Here is a 23686-nt window from a genome sequence, read left to right as displayed (position 1 = left end):
AAAAAAATGTGAAAACACAAGAGAATAAACCCCAAAAAGGAAAGACTTATGTATCTTAGCATAGATAAACAAGGTATCCTAGAGACTCTTAAACACAATTCTGAGGTATATATAGGTTTGAGGGCTTGATTTTATACTGCCAAATGTTTTCAAAAAACTTCTAGATATGAAATTAAAAGTAAAGGGGTTTCAGGCTAGAAACAATCCCTGTAGTCCATCAAAGATATAAACACACAAAACCTCTGTGGGAATAGGGCCTCAACCACTATGTAAAAGTCTCATAGGCTAATGAAAAACTCTTAATATAAGGTTACATAACACATAAGGAAACAATCTACTAAGAGCAAGAGTTAACAACAGGATTAGACTCTCAAAAAATTTGGACAAATCTGATAAAAAATATAAAATAATTATGTTTAAAACAAAAGACCAAAACTTTTTAAAAAATAAACTCATACAGTTTTATGATTTCACATCGTAATATATTTGAAGAGACTTAATATATACATGCTGTAGAGTATAATAAATCAGATTTATTTCAATCATAATGAGTTGATATTCCCAAATCATTTAACATCCACATATTCAAGAACAATGTGTTTAAAACCCAATCTGCACACTAAGCATTGTACGGGTTGCTTAAATTAGGGTTATCCACTAATAATAAAGGTAAGAGGGGATGGATGGTAGTGGAGAGTTATTTCACATCCAGTATTTCCCACTGAGTAAGTAACATATTCAAATATACAGCCAAATTCTTCAAAATTAATAAAAATAAGTTAAAAATGGAATCCAAAGGATCACAGTAACATATCTAATATGCTAGAACTCAAAAGTAAAGGAATGAAAATTACAAAGATCATTTATACACAGTTCTAGCAGCACAATAAACAAAGAGAAATGAGAAATGAAAACTTGGGCACAAAGTTTGAATTCTGGATGAATTAAACCACAGACTGAGTCATAGATGGAGCATTCATACACACAGGAGAAAACAATGATTGTATTTTCAGATGTCATCATTTACTGGCTAATTCTCAAAGGGGTAAATTTAAACTCATATGGATACATAGTTAACCTTGATCCCCACATAACTATTTTCTTGAGAGGAGAAATTAAACATTAAATATTCAAATACATAGACACCTTCTAATTTGCAAAGTTAGATCAAAGCCCTAACAGTATTCACAAAAATCTTCCTGCCATTTATGGCAAATAAAGTAGCTAAATTATTTTAAGATATTTCTCAGGGAACAAGTATCCCAAATAACTGTAGGTTTCAAATCCATATTGGACTACTCACCTCTTTTCTTGACCACAGTATGTAAACAAGAGAAGATGGTACATTCTGAAAATATTTGCCACTTTTTCCTTCATAAGTCTGTATTACCTTTTGTAAGCTGCTTTACATGGTCTTCCTCCAATGAATATGTCTTTTGCATTATGATTCTTTCATTTTCAAATCTTTTTCACATAGGTCAGATTAAATCCATGGCTAACGCAAAACTAATAAGCTCACTAATGAACATTTTCATTGCTTATGTTTACAACTCAGTCAGAAAGAATCCTCAATATTTTAAATTTAAATGAATTGCAGGAATGTAAGGATCTTGTTATAGAAATCAGAATTTATTTTTTTAATTTTTTTTGTTAAGTAGGCTCCATGCCCAGTGTGGAGCTTAAACTCACGACCCTACAATCAAGACCTGAGCTGAGATCAAGAGCTGAAACTTAACTGACTGAGCCACCCAGACACCCTAGAATGAATTTCTTTTTATGTGACTGAGAAAATCTCTCCCTTTGTTAATCTCTCCCTTTATTAATTTCCCCATTTTGGCTCATGAGGACATCATTCTTCTGGCTTTTTCTGTTATAATACACCTAATAAAACAAAACTGCTACTAATGTTATATTTATTTTCAAGATTCTTCTCAAACGTTACTTCCTCTGCAAAACACCCAAAGATACTAGAGAATAAATTTGTTAATCATACTTCTATAATTACAGGGCATGTTCATCTCTATTACATCTCATATTAGGGCTACCATGTCCTTTTGTGTAGGTTGGACAGTGCACAATAGAGAGCACCATTTATACTGTACTTTGTATGAATGGCAGTCCCTAGATCTATGACCAACAGGTGCGACCACTCCATGAAAGCCTTGTCTTTTCCAGTCTTTCAATGTTTTTTTAAATGTCTCTTTCTAAAAGCCCACTTCCCAAAATAGGTAGTCATGTTTATCTGGACATCCCAGTAAATAAAGTACTTAGCAGTCAATTGTTTAATGGAACACTCTCCTTTCTGCCAGTGGAATGTCTCTATGACTTAACTTCATTTATTAATTTCACTTATACTATCCTTGTTAGCAACTTGTCACCCCAAGCTTTGATTACTCTTCTAAAGTATTTCACAAAGTGTATTCTGTGCAATGATAATATGTGGAAAAGAGTCTTCGGTTAAATAAGTTTGAAAACTATTACATTCAACAGAGTGGTTGTTGTTTTTAAACTGCAGGAGCTTTTGTATTCTAACTGTAGGAACTCCATGAAAGCAAGTTTTTACCCTAGAAGGGATATGCCCCATCGACCTCATAACTGCACATTTCTAGACTGGACTTATTCCTCATTTGGAGTGTGGAGTAAAACCCATCACTTGGGTCACTGGTTTCTCAGAATGTAGAATGAACGGGGATAGAGAAGTTGCTTGTGCAGTTGTCAAACAGATCTACTCTAATGTGTTAAAGCCTCAAAGCAAATTAAAAAAAAAAAAAATGTCCATTTAACTGAGTTTGATTGCCTTTAGTGTTTAAAAAAAATAATAACATCCCCTTTACCTGATGCTTCTTTCCATTCTGTACTTTGCCAAAGCTGTTTCCATAGAACATGTCTTCATGCAAAAACAATAACATAACTTCTACCTCTATCTATTATAGTAGTTCTCAGTGGTGCAAGTTCACCCCTGTGTTTGGGAAATGTATTAGGATATTTCTGGTTGACTCAATGATTGGGTGTCACTACCGGCATTTAAGAGTTAGGATTAGGGGGAATTAAGAGCTTCTATCATGAATAAGGCAGTCCTGAAAAGCAAACGATCTCATAGAAATTTACACAGGTGAAAATCTTGGAAATATATTTGGAAATAAAACTGAATTCAGCTTTAGATCTAAACATTATTTTTTTGGCATTTCTGCACCATTTTATTATAATTATACACTAAGAGTTCCAGAAATGTAAATACTGAAAAGAAAGGAAGCATAAATTTTGCTTTATTCAAAACTCTACCAAGTTTGCTGCTATTTCAGAAAATGATGCCACCAATAAATGATGCCACAACAGTACCACTCGTGGTACTGGATACAGATGGGAACAAGTCTATTTGTTATCAGTCAAATTCACAGTAATTGTATGTACTGTGTACTTCATCATGTCTTCTTCTAACATAGTCATGCCTGAGCACTTACACATATATTGAAATATATATTATTATACTTTGAATTATATTCCTTTAATCCTTTATATTTTGAGCTATTAGATATTTTTGAAACATTATGTATATGTGCATTACATTGGTTTTTTTTTTTTCATTCAGGATAGTAAAGGGGCATTATAAAATATTTGTTATAAAACAGGCACTGGCATGTTGGGTGAGGTTAGGGTGTTAAAAATGAAAAGAAAGACTTTTATGACTGGAAGAGAGAAGGTGAGGATTTTGGGTTTGACAGGATTAAAAACCACTAACGTAAAGATAACAATAATACCCTGGTTCACAAAAAGGGCAGGGGCAGAGAGGGTAGGGGAAAGGGAAGCATAAGCCTCTTTTTCACTCAGCTTTTAAGTTTCCATACTTCTGAGGAAACATACCTTTACTGTGTCTCAGTTTTTTCCATTTCAGAGAACCCGAATGTCCTGAACTACCCCACTACCTACTGAAAGCAATTAAAATACTTGGACCTAAAAGGAACATTAATAAATAGCCACTGCTACCACAGCTCCCCATGAGGCTTCTGAACCTGCCAGCTTCCACAGAAATGAGGTCATCTTCATTCTCAGCCCTGATATAGAACTCTGTGGTATATATCACCCTTCACTGGCAGCAGAACCTTTCAGAAACACTTACCTCAGTAGTAGTTCCAACATCAGCAGATGGGCTGCATGTGCTGGTATCTGGAGGAGCAGTGCCTACACTGCTTCTCACTGGAGAACCAGGGACAGGCCCCGCCACGGTTTCTGCATAGGCTGATGAAGGACTGAGATTACCTCTCCTCTGAATCTTATTCCAGACCTTACTCATGATCTCAGTCAGTTCATAGAAAAGCTGCACCTGAGCAGAAGAAAAAGGGAAAACGAGTCTTTCAACTTCCAGTCACAATTGACTAAGTTACTACATGTGAAAAAATTAAAACAAGTCCAGGGAAATAAGAATATATGAAATAAAAATCTATCAGTATATCACCAATCACGATACTATATCATGATCTGTAATCTATGATAATTATCTAATATATATATTATAATAACATATGATCATGAATATTTTATGATACTATGATTCAGATGAGATATACAAAGAACAATTCATACAGAAAGTTTACAATTTTAAGTATTTTATCGTGATTTGAATTTGAAGCAGATATAATGAATTTACTCATACTTGATGTTTGCCACATATTCAAACTTTGATATTTTATGAGCAATTTAATTTTTTTGGAAAAACAGTGTTAATACAGCAATAATGTTAATTAAACAGCTTATTATGAAAGAGTGGATTGCTTTTAATACACAACTAATAGAACACAAAGAAATGCCTCTCAAACAGAGGTATCAGAATTAGATGTCAAATGTATACTAGTAAATATGATTATTTAATTACACATGAAATAATTACCATTCTTATTTCTAAATGTTTTCCACATTTAAATTCTCCCTACTTTTCTGAGGAATAAATCTGAAACAGGATTTCTCACCCAGTAAAATAAAGTGGAAAAGAATGACATAACATAGAATGGTAAAAGGAAAATGTTACATATAAGACTTTGCTATAGATAAAGAACATAAACTATTCAACCTACCATTCCCCTTAGATTTGTCATTCCAATATTCAGAGGAAAAAAATTGTTTAACTTGCACATTGTTTGACTAAGTTCTAAGATATTTACACAAGATTTCATAAATAAGCATTAATCACGGAATTTGTATGACAACATATTGCCATACACTGTATAAAACAAGTCCAAGGAAAAAAATGCAAACAAAATATATAAGCAAATCCACAGCTGGATACCATATTCTGCTTGCCATTAAAAAAAAAAAAGGGTAAAATTCTCATATTTATAAGAAGTTTCAGCCCCAGGACACATCCAGATGATAAAGCTGGCTTCTTATGTGGGCAGAACAGATGCATAAAAACACTGTTGTCAACCCTTATTTGATATAAAACAGTACTTAGGTTACAGTTTTCTCCTGCTTTTTGTGTGATGAAGTCTCAAATCTCAGGTTATAGCTCTTTTTGCTTAAAAAAAAACATCTAATGGCTAGAGATCTTACAAAACACCTCTTAGAAAAATTTTAGTTCAAATTCTTTTGTCTTTCATAATCAAGAATGAGTTCTCCCTAAAAAGAAACAATTTTATTGCAAACCGTATTTTGAAAAAAGATTTACTTCTTCTTAAACAATTAAAACTGACAAATAAGGAAAGCATACACCAAAGAAAACAACTTCTAGATACTTCTAAGGGCATAAAGTTAATTTATTTAAGAGAACTGATGCTTTTATTGTCACTATTTCTTATTTCCTTTAACTGTTACCCTTCAATAATTATGTATGAATGGCACTAAGTATGTGCATAATTAATGTGCCAAGCAAACACAGACATAAACTATAAACATATTTTTATTTTCAAAGGAGAAAGTTACTATCACAGAATTCAGACTTGCCAAATTCAAAGGTTTTAAAAAAATAAAAAAATATGAAGATAAATATTCAATTCTTATCCTTCAAGCTGTACTGAAAACTGCCAATGAAAGCTATCACTATCCCCCTATTAAAATGTCTAAAATCAAAAAGCCTAACCATAACAATATTGGCAAAGATGAAACTCTCATTTACTGCTGATCAGAATGCAAAATGTAGAATAGTTTGGTGGTTTCTGAAAAAGACATACATCTACCATAGGATCCAGCCATTGCACTCTTGTTTCCCCAAGAAAAATGAAAGTCTATATCCACACGAAGACAGAACACAAACGTTCATAGCAGTTTTTCTGTAATAATCCACAACTGGAAAAAAATCTCAAATCTTCACCAGGAAGGGGACAAATAATATGTAGTATATGCATGCAACAGAATATCTATCAATAAAAAGAAATCAACTACGGATTCATGAAAAACATGACCTAACCTGAAAATAATTATGCTGAATGAAAGAAGCTAGGTTTAAAAAAAAAAAAACAAAAAAAAAAAAAAAAAAAAAGGAGAGACAGAAACACAGAATACAACTGTATGATTCTATTTATACAAAATCTTAGCAAATGACAAGTATCCATAATGACAGAATTACTGGCTGCCTGGGATGGGGTAAGAAGTAAAATGGAGGATTATGAAGTGGCATAAAGAAACTTTTGAGGATGATGGATGTATGCATTATCTTGATTCTGAGAATGGTTTCATGGGTGTACATATGTCAAATATCCTAGCATTAATTTAAACATGTGCAGTTCATTGGATGTAAGTATATCCCAATAAAACTTTAAAACTTTCTTAAAGATGAGCACCATGTGAGGCAGCTTTATATACACTATGTATGAAGATGACTGAATATCAATAATATCTTGTGTATTGAATCCCTAATGAATACCAAAAATGTAATGTTTCACTGTTTAAAACTTAATTTCACATCTATTTTCTCATTTACTCTATAACCAATCACATAGGAGATTTACTTGGATTGGAGAGGCTGAGAGAAGCCTCAAGCCGATACATTTCTAAAGAAGAGACATGATTTAAGTGGATGCAAAAAGCCACTGCAGTCTTAAGAATAGTAAGAGCAAGAGCCAAGTGCAGGAGATGATGTAGGGGCATCGAAAGGCTCTATCCAGTTAGCGAAGAAGGACTTGTTTTGCAAGGTATTAGGAGAGAGAAGAGTAATCATAAAGGTAGGTAGAAGAAAACCATGGGTATACAATTTCAATGGAAATCAAGCAAGAGAATGGAATTTCAACAAGTGATTACTACTCCATGTTGAACACCAAAGAGCTCTAAGTGAATATATATTTTAAAAGGCTAGCTCATTTGGTATGCAGGTTATCACTAATCATTAAAACTCAATTTCAAAAAAGAGAAAAGACTTTTGTCAAAAACTTAAAAACAAGCAAACAAAAAAAAAGCCTTTGCATATAAAGCATAATCCTTACCCAGTCTAATTTTGCATAAAGATAAAAATAAAAATCGGGGGACTCAGAAAAATTAAAAATGAGTGGTACAAAAAATACAAATCTAGTTTTGTCTAAACTCAATGGTGTGCTCTTAGACAGTAATGCCAAATTCTACTTCCTTACTGAAAACTGAACATAACTTAGCAATAAAAACTATGAATAAACAGGATAAAAAAGGAGCATAAAACCTATTCTTCCTCTAGTTTCACATACCTAAAACCCAAAATGGCAAAGATGGTTTTATGTTCCTGGAAATGCCTTATAGAAAGATGAAATATATCAATTTATTGGCTAAGGGAAAACTGAAACTCTATTATATTAAAAAGAGAATTCTACAGGCTCCTTTAATTTTAGAATAAACATAATTTTTAAGGTTAAAGAGAACAGTGACTAAACACATTAAAGAGAATTGGGTAACTTTGGTAAAACAGTTAAGATAAAGGCGCAAGGGTTAATGAAAATCATCCCTAGGAACAAAAACTCTCATTATTCAACTGTGTTAAATACTTATAGTGTCGAAGGCCCTTGAATGGCAATGAGTTCTAGGAACTGACATAGTAGTTTAGTTCACCATAGTTGATACAGAGACCCACAATAATGCCTAATATGACAATGAATTTATCCTGGGTCTGCCCTACATACAGAGTTGCACACTATATTTTCAAATACAGTGGGGTGCCTGAGCGGCTCAGTTGGTTGAGTGTTTGACTTCAGCTCAGGTCATGGTTTCACGGTTCATGAGTTGAATCCTACATCGGGCTCTGTGCTGGCAGCTGGAGCCTGAAGCCTGCTTCGGACTCTGTGTCTCCTCTCTCTACCCCACCCCAGCTCGCACGCTGTCTCTGTCTCTCTCAAAAATAAACAAACATTAAAAATAAATGAATGAATGAATAAATAAATGAATGAATGAATGAATGAAATACATCAACTACTTGCAGGCTTTGTATCTAAGCAATAATAAATCAAATTAATTAATATACCAGTGTCAAAACTTCTGATATGACTCTAATGGATAAACAAAAAAAATGATATTTAAGAAGAAATTATTTCCTTAAAATGGAATCAAGAATCTTATACACTGGCTACAATGTATAAAAGCTTCTGATAGTATATGCAAAATTTAGTGGATATACACATTGTTCTAGGGAACAGGCTCATAGCTTTTGTTGGATTCTCAAAGAGGTCCATGACACAAAAAAAAAAGGACTCAAGAAGCACTATCCTTTCCAAACACAAAAAACCAAACAGATGGAATAACCACTCACAAAAAAGGCGGTGTTATATTGAGTCATTAATTTTAAAAATAAAAATCATAAATGAAATTTTAGGATACACATGGATGTCTGTATTTTAGGGGCCCATTATACTCTTTTTATAAGGCAGGATACCCAGAAAATAAAAAAAAGACCTAGAGATAATATTTCATCAAGAAAGATTGAACATTTTTGGTAACAGATGCCATACAGGCAAATAACTACATTACAAATTCAGGGTTTGTATTCATAGTGCCTAAGGGAAGCTCTTGGAATTGCTAAGAAATTTAACAGAAAAACTGTGTAAATGATATGAATTATCAATTAGTAAAACAAATTCATTGACCAATAAACATTTAAAAACTGCTCAACCTTATTAATAATCAGGAAAATACAAACTAATGTAAACGATTTGAATTGCCAATTCACAAAAGAGCAAACTCAATGGCCAAGAAACATTTAAAAAGATGATCACAAAACATAAGAGACTCTTAAGAACTGAGAGAAAACTGAGGGTTGATGGGGGGGTAGGAGGGAGGGGAGTGTGGGTGTGGGGTATTGAGGAATGCACCTGATGGGATGAGCACTGGGTGTTGTATGGAAACCAACTTGACAATAAATTTCATATTAAAAAAAAAAAAAGATCAAACATCTAGTTTCCCTTCAGTATGAGGGACTTCCTTTAGGATTTCTTGTAGTGCAGTTCTACAGGTGATAGATTCTTTTATGTGAAAATGTCTTTATTTAATATTTATTCATACACATGTATTTTTTTTAAATTTAGAATTCTGGGTTGAGAAGCTGTATTTTTTCCCCATTTAAAGATGTTATATTCTTCTGCTCTCTATACTCAGAAGAAGTGAGCTAATAATCAAATTTTGGTTGTCTTGTATGTAATGTGTCATTTCTGTAAAGACACTTTCAAGATTTGCTCTTTATCTGTGGATTTCAACAGATGCATTAAGAAAGGCATGGCCTTCTCATGTTGTATGGGCCAAGGGCAGGCCACCCCATGATGAGCCGAGCCACTTTGGCATGAAGATTATTTTAAATTAAATAACAATCAAAAAAAGCAATGCCAGCAGATTCACGAAAAGCTCTCTGCTTCCCCCACAACTGCCTCAAAGAATTTAGGTAGAGGACCTGCACTAGGAAGAGAATTATCACCACAAAGAACTACATTATGATATGAACTAGACATGGTAGATAGGGAGGAACCTATCAAGGCCTGTTTGATCAAAGTCCTCTAAGTCCCATGGTTTCTAAGTGGCCCAGCAAACATTAGCTTACTAGACAATTACTCTTTATCATCTTCCTATAAATTGCATTCATTTTCTCTGAAGTCCCAGACTTTCTCCTTAGTCCAAAATGGTATATATAACTCATTTTGCCTGTCATGGGAATTTCCATGTCTGTGTGGATTCCCCATATTTACACTGTTAGATTTTATTTTCTCCTGTTAATCTGTCTCATGTCAACTTGATTCTTAGTCCACCAGAAGGACCTTGAGGAGACAGGACATTCTCACTCCCCCACAGTGTGTTTATCTTATTCATCCTTGTTCTCCTCATTTCTGGTTGGGGTATGTAGTATATGTACTATTGCGCTTGTAGTACTCAGTATTATTCTGCAATTGGGGAGAAAAATCAAGCCATCTTTTGTAATTGTGAAAATCCAGAGGGAGTCTGGAAGCCTATGCTAGAGCAACCACTCACAAGAGAGAGGTTTATCTGGAATCTCATGTTTTTATCATTAAAATTTAGGTTATAAAACAGTATCAACTCTTTACCAAACCTCTAAATACATAATGATTCTTCAAAGTGTTACACTGTTTTGTGGCTTCCTAGCCCTCTGGAAGACTGCTACATTCTACCAGAGATACTCATAACAATTTACAAAGAGGGTATCACATTTTGTATTGGAGTCAATCTAAAAACTAACACAGTTGGCATTCCTATAATATTTCAGAATTTACAAGGTATTTTCACATATTTCATAAATATCTGAAACTTCCCAACAACCTTGTGATCAGCTTTGGTTATAGAAGCTGATAACAATTAAACAGAGCTGGTTTATGAGGACTTACCAAGAAGATAAAGTTGGAATTAAATGAAAAGATAAGAATTATCACATTTTGGGTAAAGGCATTCTTGAGGCATGAGGTTCACTCAGCCTTGGTTTAATTCTCAAAAAAAAAAAAAAGATCTTGGTATTTGGGGAGCAGCAAGGAGGCCTTGGGAGCCAGGTGATGGAGGTTTAAGGACAAAGAGAGTGAGCAGGTATGAGAAAGAAATACCAGACCAAAACCTATGTGATGACTTTGCTTAGAACCAGTTTATATTTAAAAACAACAAAACCTGACCTCTGTTCCAAACAAAGTGGATATCTGATAAAGATATTCGAGAGTTCGGACTTGAGCGACAACATGACATTTAATAAGATTCCACAGAAATCACAATACTCTTCAGAATCTCAAAGTAAAAGAAGTATTTTTTTTTAAAAAAAAAAGATTCAAAATAATATATTTCCAGGCTAAAACACTAACAGCAATAGAATTTATTCTCAGCTAGGATGGCTATGGATGTCCAGAACATGTAGAGTAGTACAATCCTCTCAAGGCTATAATGACTTTCATAAGTTCCTAAAGTAGAAGGTCTCTGATGGACAACTCCAAGTAGTAGCTGGATGTCTATCATATAGAGATTAAACTACTATTAAACTATGAATATAAAAAATTTTTCTATTTTTTCCTTAAGTTTCTTCATATCCTTTTGGAATTTGTTGTTACAATCATTCCCTCCTCATTCCCACTCCCTTCTCCAGGCAATGAGGAATCTGTCACAATATAGTAGTCTGCATATTCTAACGTTTTATATAGTTGTAATTATACAGTAAGTACTCTTTATCTGACTTTCTTCACTTGGTGTAGTGATTACAATATTCATCCATTACGTTGCATTTTATCAATAATTCAGATCTTTGATGACTGACTAGTATTACATTATACAGATAGATCATAATTTGTTTAATTACCGTTTAATTATTTATGAACAGTTGAGTTGTGATCATCTTGGGGCTATACAAATAAGCTGCCAAATACATCCACATAAAAGTCTCTGCATAGCCATATATTTGCGTTTCTCTAAGGAAAAACTTAGGGAGGAATGGCTGTGTCACATGGTAAGTGCATGTCATACTTTTTCAGGAATTTCCAAGTTATTTCCAAAGTTGTATAATTTTTACATTCCCACCAACAGTATACAAAGAGTTCCAGATGGTTCACAATGCTCATTTTTATTTCAGCCAATCTAATTGGTGTATAGTGGGTTGTCTTCATTTTACATTTTATTTTTCCTAATGAATAATGATGATATGCATCTTTTCATGTGCTTACTGACCAATAACATCTTGAGTGGTGAAAGTCTGTTCAAATCTTACTCCCATTATATAAACTGTTCTTTGTCATCACGTTAACAACTAGAAAGCGTTCTTTAAATACCTTCCATAACATGGGACACCTGGGTGGCTCAGTTGGTTAAGCGTCTGATTCTTGGTTTCGGTTCAGGTCATGATCTCACAGTTCGTGGGTTCTAGCCCCGTGCATGGCCCCATACTGTTAGTATAGAGCCTGCTTGAGATTCTCTTTCTCTCTCTGCCCCTTCCCTGCTCATGTGCTTGCTCACTCACTCTCTCTCTCTCTCAAAATAAACAAATAAACTTTAAAGAAATATTTTGCATAATAGTTTGATGAATATTTTACAAATACTTTCTCTTAGTGTTTGGCTTTCTGCTCTGTTACCAGGTCTTTCAAAGAGAAAATGTTTTAAACTTGATTATGCCCAATATCAAAATCAATTTTGCCCTTTGAACAATACTGACTCATCCAATCTGTGAACAGGTGTATGTCTCCAGTTAGGTGGTAAGTTCTCCCAGCAATGCTTTCCAGTTTTTACGGTAAAGGTCTTGGATATCTTTAGATTCATTTGTTTATGTTTCTGGAAACCAATATAAATGGAAGGGATTCATTCACTCAACCTTCCAATTGTTTGCTGCTAATATATATTAATAAATGGCTTTTTATATATTACTATTGTCTCCTGCAACCTTGATAATTTTATTAGTTCTAGTAATAGTTGCTTAATTCCTCTAGGATTTTCTTAAAAAAAATTTTGTCAGATACAGAGTTTTACTTCTTTTCTTATCTTTATGCCTTTTGATTTCCTTTGGTTTATTGGAATGGCTACAACATTCAGGATGATATACAACAGGTGGTGAAAGCCCACATTCTGGGCTTTTTTCTGATTTTAGTTGAAAACAATTCAGTGTGATATTAAGTATGATGTTTGATTTACTACATATGTCCTTTACAGTTTTGAAAAATTCTTTAATATTAATTCTTTAATATTCTTTAATATTAAATTCTTATTTAATATTCTCAATTTGCTGAGAGTTTTAATCATAAATGGTTGGTTAAATTTTGTCAAATGTTTTACCTGCTTCTAACATAAATTATCATATGATTTTTCTCAACTGTTACTGATATGGTGAATTATACCAAATGATTTTTGAATATTAAAGCATCCTACTTTGTCATAACGTATTAACTTTTTTTATATACTGCTACAACGATTTGCTAATATTTGTTTAAGAATTTTACATCTATTTTCATGAGGGATTTCTAATCCCTTCTTTTTCAGGATTTGATAACAGAATTATGCCGGCTTTGGGGTGCCTGAATGGTTCAGTTGGTTGAGCGTCTGACTCTTGACTGCAGCTCAGGTCATGATTTCATGGTTCATGGGATTGAGCCCCAAATTGTGTTCTGAGCTGACAGTATGGAGCCTGCTTGGAAGTCTCTTTGTCTCTCTCTGCCCCACCCTCCCCTGCTTGTGCTCTCTTTCTCTCTCTCTCAAAATAAATAAATAAACATTAAAATAAAATGTATAAAAAATATACACTGGCTTCATAAAACAAGTTGAGAAGGAATCCTCCATTCTCTATCCCTGAAAAAAGATTTATAAAACTTTTCTATTTTTTCCCTTGACTATTTGACAGAATTCACCCATTGGGGCCTGAAACGGTCTTTATAAACTTGTTCTGATATCACAATTTCTATTAGAGATATATAAGGATATTCAGATTTTCTATTTCTTCTTGTATTATTTTTTGATCAGTTATTTTTTAGTCAAAATTTCTATTTCACCTATATTGTTACACTTGCTGGCATAAAGTTGTCCATATTCTATTATGCTTTTAAAGTCTGTAGGATCTGTGTGATAAACCTCCTCCTTCATTCCCAATATTGGTAATTTGTAGTTTATCTTTCTTATATTGTAACAGTCGTCTCTGCTCTTATCTTTATTATTTTCTTCCTTTCACTTATTTGGGTTTATCTTATTCTTTTCTTAGCTTTCTGAAGTAGAACCGTAAGTGAATGACTTAGGGTCTTTATTTCTAATGTTAATATTTAAAATTATGTTTTCCCTTGAAGAGTACTTTACTATATCCACCTTTTTTATTGTCACTCAACCAAAATATGTTATTTCCAAGTGATTTTTGTCTTTGATTCACAGATTATTTAGAAGCATGTTTATTGTACAGTTTTCTAGATATATTACTGATTTCTAATATATTTTGACTGTGATAATATACAGTACTTTACTTTGATCTCTTAAACAAAATGAGAGAATGTCACCTGAAAAAAAATGTTCATTCCATGGTTGTTCAATATGGTGTTCTATAAATGTCAATTAGATAAGGCAAGTTGGTAGGGTATTTCATACTTTACCTCCAATTATTTTTTTATTTTTATCTGTTTGTTTTATCAATCACTGAGAAAGATGTTATAAAACTTTCCTACTATGTCTGTGGTCAATTTTTTTCATCTTCTAGGTCTCCATATTATTATTTTTCATCTAGTTGTTTTATAATTGCTGAGGGAGGTGGCAAAAAAGTTCCTACTACAGAGTACTGAATAGAATCATCCATTTTTTCCCTTTAATTCTGTCCATTTTAGTTTCATATCCTTATTTATCTCTGGTAATACCCTTTTTTGTTATGTTTATTTGATATTAAAATAAGCAAATCCAGCCGTCCTCTGCTGTTTGTATGGTATATTTTTCCTATGCATTTATTTATTTTGTATCCATTTTTTTTATATTTCAAGTGCTTTGGTTTTAAGCAATATATAATGGAATCTTGCTGTTTTCCCCACTCTGTCAATCTTTGCCTTTTAATAGGAGTAAACATTAAAGGGACAGTAAACATTTTTTTGTTAAAGGAGCAGATAGTAAATATTCTAGGCTTTGTGAGCCATGCTGTTTTCTGGTGCTCCTACTTACTTCTGCAGAACAGCAACCTCAGACAAAATGTAAAAAATGGGTTTTTGGCCTGCAGGCTTTAGTTTGCTAACTCATGGTCTAAATACTCCTAGTTAACATCATTAACATTTAATATAATCATTGGTAAGAATATCTTAGCCCTACCATTTTACTGTTTTCTGTTTCTACCCTCTGTTTTTAAACTCATGTTACCACTTCTTGACTTGTTTAGATTTGAATTTTTTTTTTTTTTTGGTATTTCGTTTTAATATGTCTATTGGCTTTGGGGGCTGTCTCTTGGTAGTTTTGCATTTTATTTTTAGTACTTATTTTAGGAGATTATAATATATGTTGAAAAACTTTCACAGTCTAGTCAGAATTTACATTGTGCCACTTCACATGATATTTAGAAATCTGGCAACCATTAGGTCCCTTAATTCATCTTCCACTAACCATGCAGGGAGAAGAGGAGAAGGAAGGAGGATGGTATCAGTAAGGAGGCTCTATAAAATATGAAATAATATTTGGACCCGCTCTAAAAAACACACTCTAAAATTGGCTTAATTAGTGGTTTGTAATCACTAATGCTGAGAGAAACTTAGATCAACATTGACCTGTCAGAATCAACACCTATCTAAAAAGAGTTATTTCAAAATATAATTTCAAATAGTATTCAACACTGACGATCTATGTAGAAAGTATATCACAGTCTGCTTGAGGTGAAAGAAACAGATTATCTGTATGCAATTAGTAATTTGTAGACATCGGGGGTTGGAATTCACATGAAATTGTAACACGACAGATTTCAGTATGTTTGGCCTACAGCAACTAAAATGTTACAGGATTAGCAAAATATATTTCTTAAGTACTAAACAATGCTTTTAAAAAAATATTACATGTTGAGCAAAAGAAGTCCTGGGTGAGAATCTGGCTGAAAATTATATTTGATCACTTTAACAGTCTCTTCCAGTCTGATAATAAAGTAGTTCTTCAGCTGTAAACACTTCACATCTGCAACTGATTTCATTCTTTCAGCCAAAAGATGCATTTATGCTGCCACCATTACATTTTCAGAAGAGTTTAAATTACAAAACTTGAGAGAGCTTCAAAGCAATACTTAATCTAACCATTCTGATCTTGATGACTCTGTTAAAAATAACTTAGGACACGAAACAGAAGAGAAATCCTTCTCAAAATTGATAACAATTGTTCTTAAATCACATTATTTTAAATTTCCTTTCATAAATCAAATATACTAACCTGAGGATTTGAGCATTTTATCTGAAGTGACTCTAGGTCAACATGGAGACAGACAACAAATGAATGCCTTGTATCAGGTCCTGTAGGAAGTAGTTTTTGAGATGTAACAGCTAGAGTAGAGGTACAACCCATAGGTTCCACTAGGCAAAGTGTCACTTGTTTTCCAAAAAGGGTATACATGCTGAAATGATGCAAGCTGATAGTCCAAGGAAAAGCATTACCTGATAATAAGAACAAAAGGCAGTAGAGAAGCACACATATAAAATATAGTTGCTGCTTGATAGTAAAGGGTCTATTGTCTATTTTTGAAATGTGAAACATTTACTATAGCATCAAAAAAGCAAATATACTATCCCAGAGACAAATGTGGTAAATAATTTAACTGCTATTTAAAAGTAACCTTTGATAAATGTTAACATTTGCATTTATTATAACACTACTGTAACAATAATTATATACATTATACAACATGCAGAAATAGCAACACACTACTATATCAGTAATTATATATATTATAAAACACATAGAAATAGAACTTAAGGAAATGAGATACAGATATAAATAGAAGTCTGACTTCCTCTTCTTTCATCCTAGTGGATTGCATCGTGCAATTGCTGGGGATGTATTCATTTTACCTTGGAGACCACAGAAAATGTGTTCTATCGGGAAAAGACAATGATTTTTGCATGGAGTGAAGGTGACCACAGATCTAGCTGAGGAATAAGAGAGGAAAAGAATAATCTATTATGGTCTCTTGGACTACCTGTACCAGAATCAGGTGCGTCCTTATATAAGCCACAGATTCCTGATTTTTAATTTGGACTTACTTAATCAGAATATCTGGGGGTAAGACCCAGGATGCATTTGGTATCTTCATTATTATGTATAATATGTTATTTTTAAGTAAAATATACTTGAGAAAAAATAAGCACTCATAAATTTCAGGAGTAAAAGCAAAATTCCTTTTCTTTACATTTTTTATTAATGTAGCAGAGATTGATATAAATTATGAGATAAAGCCATTTTTTAATGCAGCTATAAAGTACTTTGTGAAATGACTTTTAACCGTATACTTAGTATTGGAATATTTATTAACACTTATTCTTTAGATGTCAACTGATGCAAATTAGATTACTATGACATAGTGTTGACTTTGCAGTTCTACTAGCACTTGTATGTGTAGATATTGTAGACATCTTTTTAAGTAGCCAAATTATTTTTAATAAATTGAAAATACTTAATTTCTAATTAGAGAGTTACTAGTACGCCACTGAAGATAAATTAGGAAATAGAATAAAGAAGAAAAATCAAAATCAGTCATAAACTAGAAAATATAAAGAACGAAAGTTAAAACCAGTCAAAATGAAACATACTAATGCCTCAATAAATTAGAAAATAAATAAAAAATAAAAATTGAAACTAGTCAAAACCCTGCTGCTCCAAATAACTATTAACATAGTTTTATTTCCTTCTTGTTTTTTCTCCGTTGTACTGGATATGCCCACACAGAGCCAGGGTCACACTATATTTTTAGATTCAGGTTATTTTCCAATGTTTAATTACTAACTGAATCATTTATATTTAAATTCCATATATATGGGATATTTATTTATATGTAATATAAATAAGCATTTAAACTATAAATGGTGATCTTAAGTATATTCAGATTCTTACAAGTTTGAACACTCAAAATACCTTGACCAAATATAGCTCATAAGATTAAAACTAGAATCTTTGAAATTGAGCCTTGGATAATAGAATAAATCTAGCTACACAGGAGACCACAATAACTTGACTGGAAACAATGAAAACTGCATAATAATGTGTGGTCAGCACTGTGGTACTGTGCCTGTCTTAAGACTTAAAATATTTGCCCCCAAGAAAGAATGACAAACTTTAAATCATCTGTAACTAATTCTAAAATTATTTTAAAACCTACATAAAGTGCTATGCTATTTACAAAATAAATACTTTGCCAAATTTGTCTTAAAATATTCTGGAATGATTTCAGGTCACATATTTTAAAACTGGTAGTGAGCTATATATAGTTTCTCAAATTTTATGATACCCAAGAAATGTTAAATGGTAGTTATGTTGGATGAAGAGCACCACATTTAAATGTTAAATTAAGAATGAAAATCCCAAATGACATTAGTACTATCTCATATGTGTCTCTGCTTCTTCTTTGGAATGAGACCAATAATTGAAATTTGGTATATCATATTCTAAGTCTTAAACAGAACCTTTAAAACAATAGTTTATGCCCATTTATTTAGTATGCAGATTGTCTTTTTAAAAAGTACACTCTACCTAGAAGATGAGATCTTAACATGTACGGACAAAAATTCCTACAATTAATCATTCTGAAAAAATTATCAAAACAACAAATCGTTAGCTGCAAAAATATTCCTTTTACATGCACATGCACACAAAATAAAAACACCTTATCATTTATAACACTGGGAATATAATGTTCTAGGGTATCCCTAAAATATGCTCAGACATCCACAAATGACATTCCAGAATCATTCATTATTCTGAGACCTTCACGACTAGTATTTTACTTGAACTGTAAAGTTCTAATGCTGTAACATGTTTTATTTTAGATAAACTATTGATGGAAGAATTCACAAGTTTTCAAAGTATCTAAAAATAGCAAGAAAACTAAAAACAAAAAAATTGGTAATGCCATTTTGTGTGAATTTGTAAAAACACTGTTTTTGACAGAGAAAAAGATATCAATAAAATAATTTTCAAGAAAATGACAAATATACAATGATGTGACTCATATTAAATAATCTGAAAGAGCATAATATAACTGGGCTATGGGGAAAAGTAAATACATAAAGAAAATTCGGTAAGACTGTGTGCTACATGTGTCAACAATGGGGAAGGGGCACTGGACTTCATTAGACAATATTAAGTTACAACTGAGAGAAATTTTAAAAATTATCAGTGTGGATTTCCTTACATTGTATTGCATGATGATTTCACACATATTAGAAACAGAAGATAAAAAACAGGTTTAGGTAACATGGAAAATTACATATATATTACACACACACACTCAAAAATTGCTATTATCAATGTTGGGGTCAGTAAACAGTGACTATCAGACCCTCATCACGTGAATTATAAATTTACTTTCTGATCTTGAATCTTGGTGGGTAATGATCAATAATCTGAAAGGTCTTTCCCTTTCTAAAGATGCTCTACTAGACTACAGGAACTTAGTCTTAGACTACTGTACATACTTAGTTAGGATCAAGGTGAATCACTTTACTAACATTAATATGGCACATAAAAGTAGGTCAATACTGGAGATACTCTCATTTTTCTTTTTTTAATCTTAGTCACTAAATGTCTTTATAAGCAAACAACAAAAACGTCTTCTAATTTGCTTCCGTTATGTCCCACAATTCAGCATGACTCAAGCAGGTTTTTATTTCAAATATGAATTGATAATAACAGAAATATTTTATTATCTAATGTGAGGTTAACGCTTTGGAGGAAGATACACTTTATTCTACATACATAAATGAGCCAAATCTGCTGCCATTGTTTTCCCAAACCACTTAGCACTTGACTGATTTAAGACAGTTAATATAAAGGGTTCTTTAATTCTAAGTGATGTTAATTTAAATAATGAATATAACAAATTTTCCTGGCAGAGAGCAGCCAAAATGTCTATGAAACAGGTAAAATGAAAAAGAGTAACCTATAGATTTATTTGCTCTGCAGCCAAGAATTCTACATTTGGAACTTATATAACTCAACACAAAAAAACCAAATAATTGACAATTAAAAAATGGGCAGAGGACCTGAACAGATATTATTCTAAAAGACATACAAATGATCGTACGTATGTGAAAAAATACTCAATATCACTAATTACAGGAAAATGCAAATCAGATCCACAAAGAGATACCATCTCACACCAGTAAGAATGGCTAATATCCAAACAGCAGGAAATAACAAGTACTGGTGAAGATGTGGAGAAAAGGTAACACTTGTGCGCCCTTGTTGGGAATGCAAACTGGTGTAGCCACTATAAAGAACAGTATGGAAATTCCTCAAAAAATTAAAATGAGTTAACATATGATCCAGGAATTCCACTGTTGGTTATTTACCCAAAGAAATAAAAGCGCTAATTTGAAAAGATATATGAATACCTATGCTTATTTCAGCACTATTTAAAACAGATAAGATATTCAAACACATTCTGAAAGAAAAACAAACACACGTTCTCTTTTTACTCCCTTCTCCACATTTTATATATATGTTGTAATATTTACACCTTTTTATTCATAATGTTCTCTAATTATGGCCATTACTTTTCCAGTTAAAGAAGTCCATTTAAAGTTTCTTGTAAGGCTGGTTTCGTGGTGATAAACTCCTGTATCTTTTGTTTGTCTTGGAAACTCTCTCCTTCAAATATGAATGATAATCTTGACATAATTTTCCATGTTTGAACTTAAATGACAATCATATTAACATAGACGATTTACTTAGGATGTTATATAAGAACCTCATGGTAACAAGAAACCCAAAACCTATGATACACAAAGAAAATAAAGAGACAGAAAGACAAACATAACACAACAGATATGCATCATTCACAAAGGAGAGGAAGAAGAAAGGAACAAAGAACTACAAAAACCACCAGAAAACAAAATTTTTAAATGCCAGTAAGTTCATACCTATCAATAATTACTTTAAATGTAAATAGTCTAAATGCAAAAGACATACTGCAACGGAATGAATAAAAATCAATACTCATCTACATGCTGCCAACAAAAGATTCACCTCGGACCTAAGACACATATAGAATGAAAGTGAAGGGATGGAAAAACATCCACTATGTAAATGGAAGAAAAAAAGTCAAGGTAGCAATACTTGTGTCAAACAAAACAGACTTTAAAACAAAGACTGTAACAAGACAATAAGGGCATTGCATAATGACAAAGATATCAATCCAAAAAAAAAACAAAACCATATAACAATTGTAGGTACTCAAGCAACAATGGGGCACCTAAATATATTAAGCAAATATTAACAGACATAAAGAGAGAAATTTATGGTAATAATAGTAGAGGACACTCCACTTATACCAATGTATAGATAACCCAGATAGAAAATCACTAAGGAAACAATGGCTTTGAATGACACAATGGACCAGATGGATATAACAGAAATATACAGAACGCCCCATCCAAAACCAACAGAATATTGCATTCTTTGCAACTGAACATGAAACACTCTCCAAAAAAATCACATTATAGGCCATAAAACAAGCATCAATAAATTTAAGAAGAATGAAATGAGAATGGGAAGCAGGAGACAGATGCACAGCTTTCAGTAACTGAAAACAGCCACCTCCTCAGAGAGAGGAAGGCATTCATGCAAAGCGCAAGTGTAGGTAGGTATTGTCCCTAACCGTATCCTTACGAAAAAGGAGATGCACATTTCTAAATGCATTTCATGAAAGCCTTTTGTATATATAGCTTGTGTTTTGCTACTACATGTAAACACCATGATTAGCAAATAAAAATACTTTTATAAATGCTTTCAAAACAAAAGACTGAAATTATACCATGTATCTTTTCTGATAACTATATGAAACAAAAAATAAATCACATGAAAAAAGTGTAAAAAACACAAACAAATGGAGATGAAACAACATGATACTAAACAACCAATTGGTCAACAAAGCAATCAAATAAGAAATAAAAAAATACACGGAGATAAATGAAAATGAAAACACAAAGGTCCCAAATCTTTGGTATACAGTGAAAGCAATTCTAAGAGGTAATAATACAACAACACAAGCATTCCTCAAGAACCAAGAAAAAGCTTAAATAAACAATCTAACCTTACACCTAAAGGAACTAGAAAAAGAAGAAAAAACAAAACCCAAAGGGACTAGAAGTAAGGAAGTAATTAAGATCCAAGCAGAAACAAATGACAAAGAGACCCCCTCCAAAAAAAAAAAAAAAAAAAAAAAAAAATCAATGAAACCTAGGGCTAGTTCTTGAAAAGATAAACAAAACTGACAAACCCTTAGCCAGACTCATCAAGAAAAAGAGAAAGGACTCAAATAAATAAAATCAGAAATGGGAGAAGTAACAATTGACACAAAAGAAAGACAAAAGATTGTATCAAACTACATGGCATGTAATATTAAAAGTTACATGCCAAAAAACTGGACAACCTAAGAGATATGGATATGGATAAATTGCTAGAAACATAACAGTCTTCCAAAACTGAACCATGAAGAAATAGAAAATCCTAACAGACCATTTACAAGTAACAAAAGTGCACTGCCAATCAAAAAACTACCAAAAACCATAAGTCTAGGATGAAACGGCCTCACAGGTGAATTCCACCAGACACTTAAAGAAAAGTTAATACCTATTCTCCACAAACCATTCCAAAGAATACAAGACAAATGAAAGATTCTAAATACATTCTATGAGGCCAATATTATGCTGATAGCAAAACCAGACACCAAAAAAAAAAAAAAAAAAAAAAAAAAAAAAAAGAAAAAAGAAAAGAAAAAAAAAGGAAAAGAAAAAGAAAAGAAAGAAAAAAGAAAAAGAAAAAATAAAGAAGGAAAGCAAGCAAGCTACAGGCCAGTATCCCTGAAAAACATAGATGCAAAAATCTTCAACAAATAATAGCAAACTGCATACAACAATATATTAAAAAAATAATCCACTAAGATTAGGTGTGACTTATTCCAGGATGAAAAGATGGATCAATATTTGCAAATCAACCATCACCATGTATCACATCAGCAAAAAAAAAGGATAGAAACCCTATGTTCATTTCAATAGATGTAGAAAAAGCATGTGACAAGATTCAATATCCATTCATGATACAACACCTAACAAGTTGGGGTTAGAGGGCATACTTCAACATTATAAAGGTCATATGAAAACCCCCCAGCTATCACAGTCAATGGCAAAAAATTGAGAGCTTCCTCTAGAAGATTAGGAACAAAATAAGGATGCCCATTCTCACCACTTTTACTCAACATAGTACTGGAAATCTGAGCTAGAACAATCAGATAAGAAAAAGAAATAACAGGCAACTGTAGCAGAAAAGAATTTAAACTGTCACTGTATTCAGATGAAATGATACTATACACAGAAAATCCTGAAGACTCCACCAAAAAACTACTACAAGGAATAAACAGATTCAGTAAAGTGGCACAATACAAAAGTAATGCCTAGAAATGGGTAGCATTTCTATACACTAAGGACAAAGAAAGAGATACTTTAAAAAAAACCATCCATTTATAAAACTGTACCAAAACGAATAAAATATCTAGGAAAAAACAACCAAAGAGGTACAAAACCTGTACTCTGAAAACTATAAAACACTGATGAAAAAACTGAAGACAAAGCAAACAGAAAAAGAT

General features: G+C 32.5%; 1 protein-coding gene across 1 annotated transcript in view; it reads right to left on the bottom strand.

Annotated features, from left to right (window-relative positions):
- The window catches only part of VPS13B (vacuolar protein sorting 13 homolog B), a 795867-nt gene that overhangs the window by 356891 nt on the left and 415290 nt on the right, over positions 1–23686 (bottom strand). Inside the window, 2 exon segments of the mRNA XM_042923372.1 lie at positions 4118–4321; positions 16264–16484. Coding sequence (XP_042779306.1) covers positions 4118–4321; positions 16264–16484 — 425 coding nt within the window.

The sequence above is a fragment of the Panthera leo genome, chromosome F2, assembly GCF_018350215.1.
Source record: "Panthera leo isolate Ple1 chromosome F2, P.leo_Ple1_pat1.1, whole genome shotgun sequence".
Classification (NCBI taxonomy): Eukaryota; Metazoa; Chordata; class Mammalia; order Carnivora; family Felidae; genus Panthera; species Panthera leo.
Note: the sequence above shows the minus strand (reverse complement) of the source record. Positions and strands in the feature narration are given on the sequence as shown.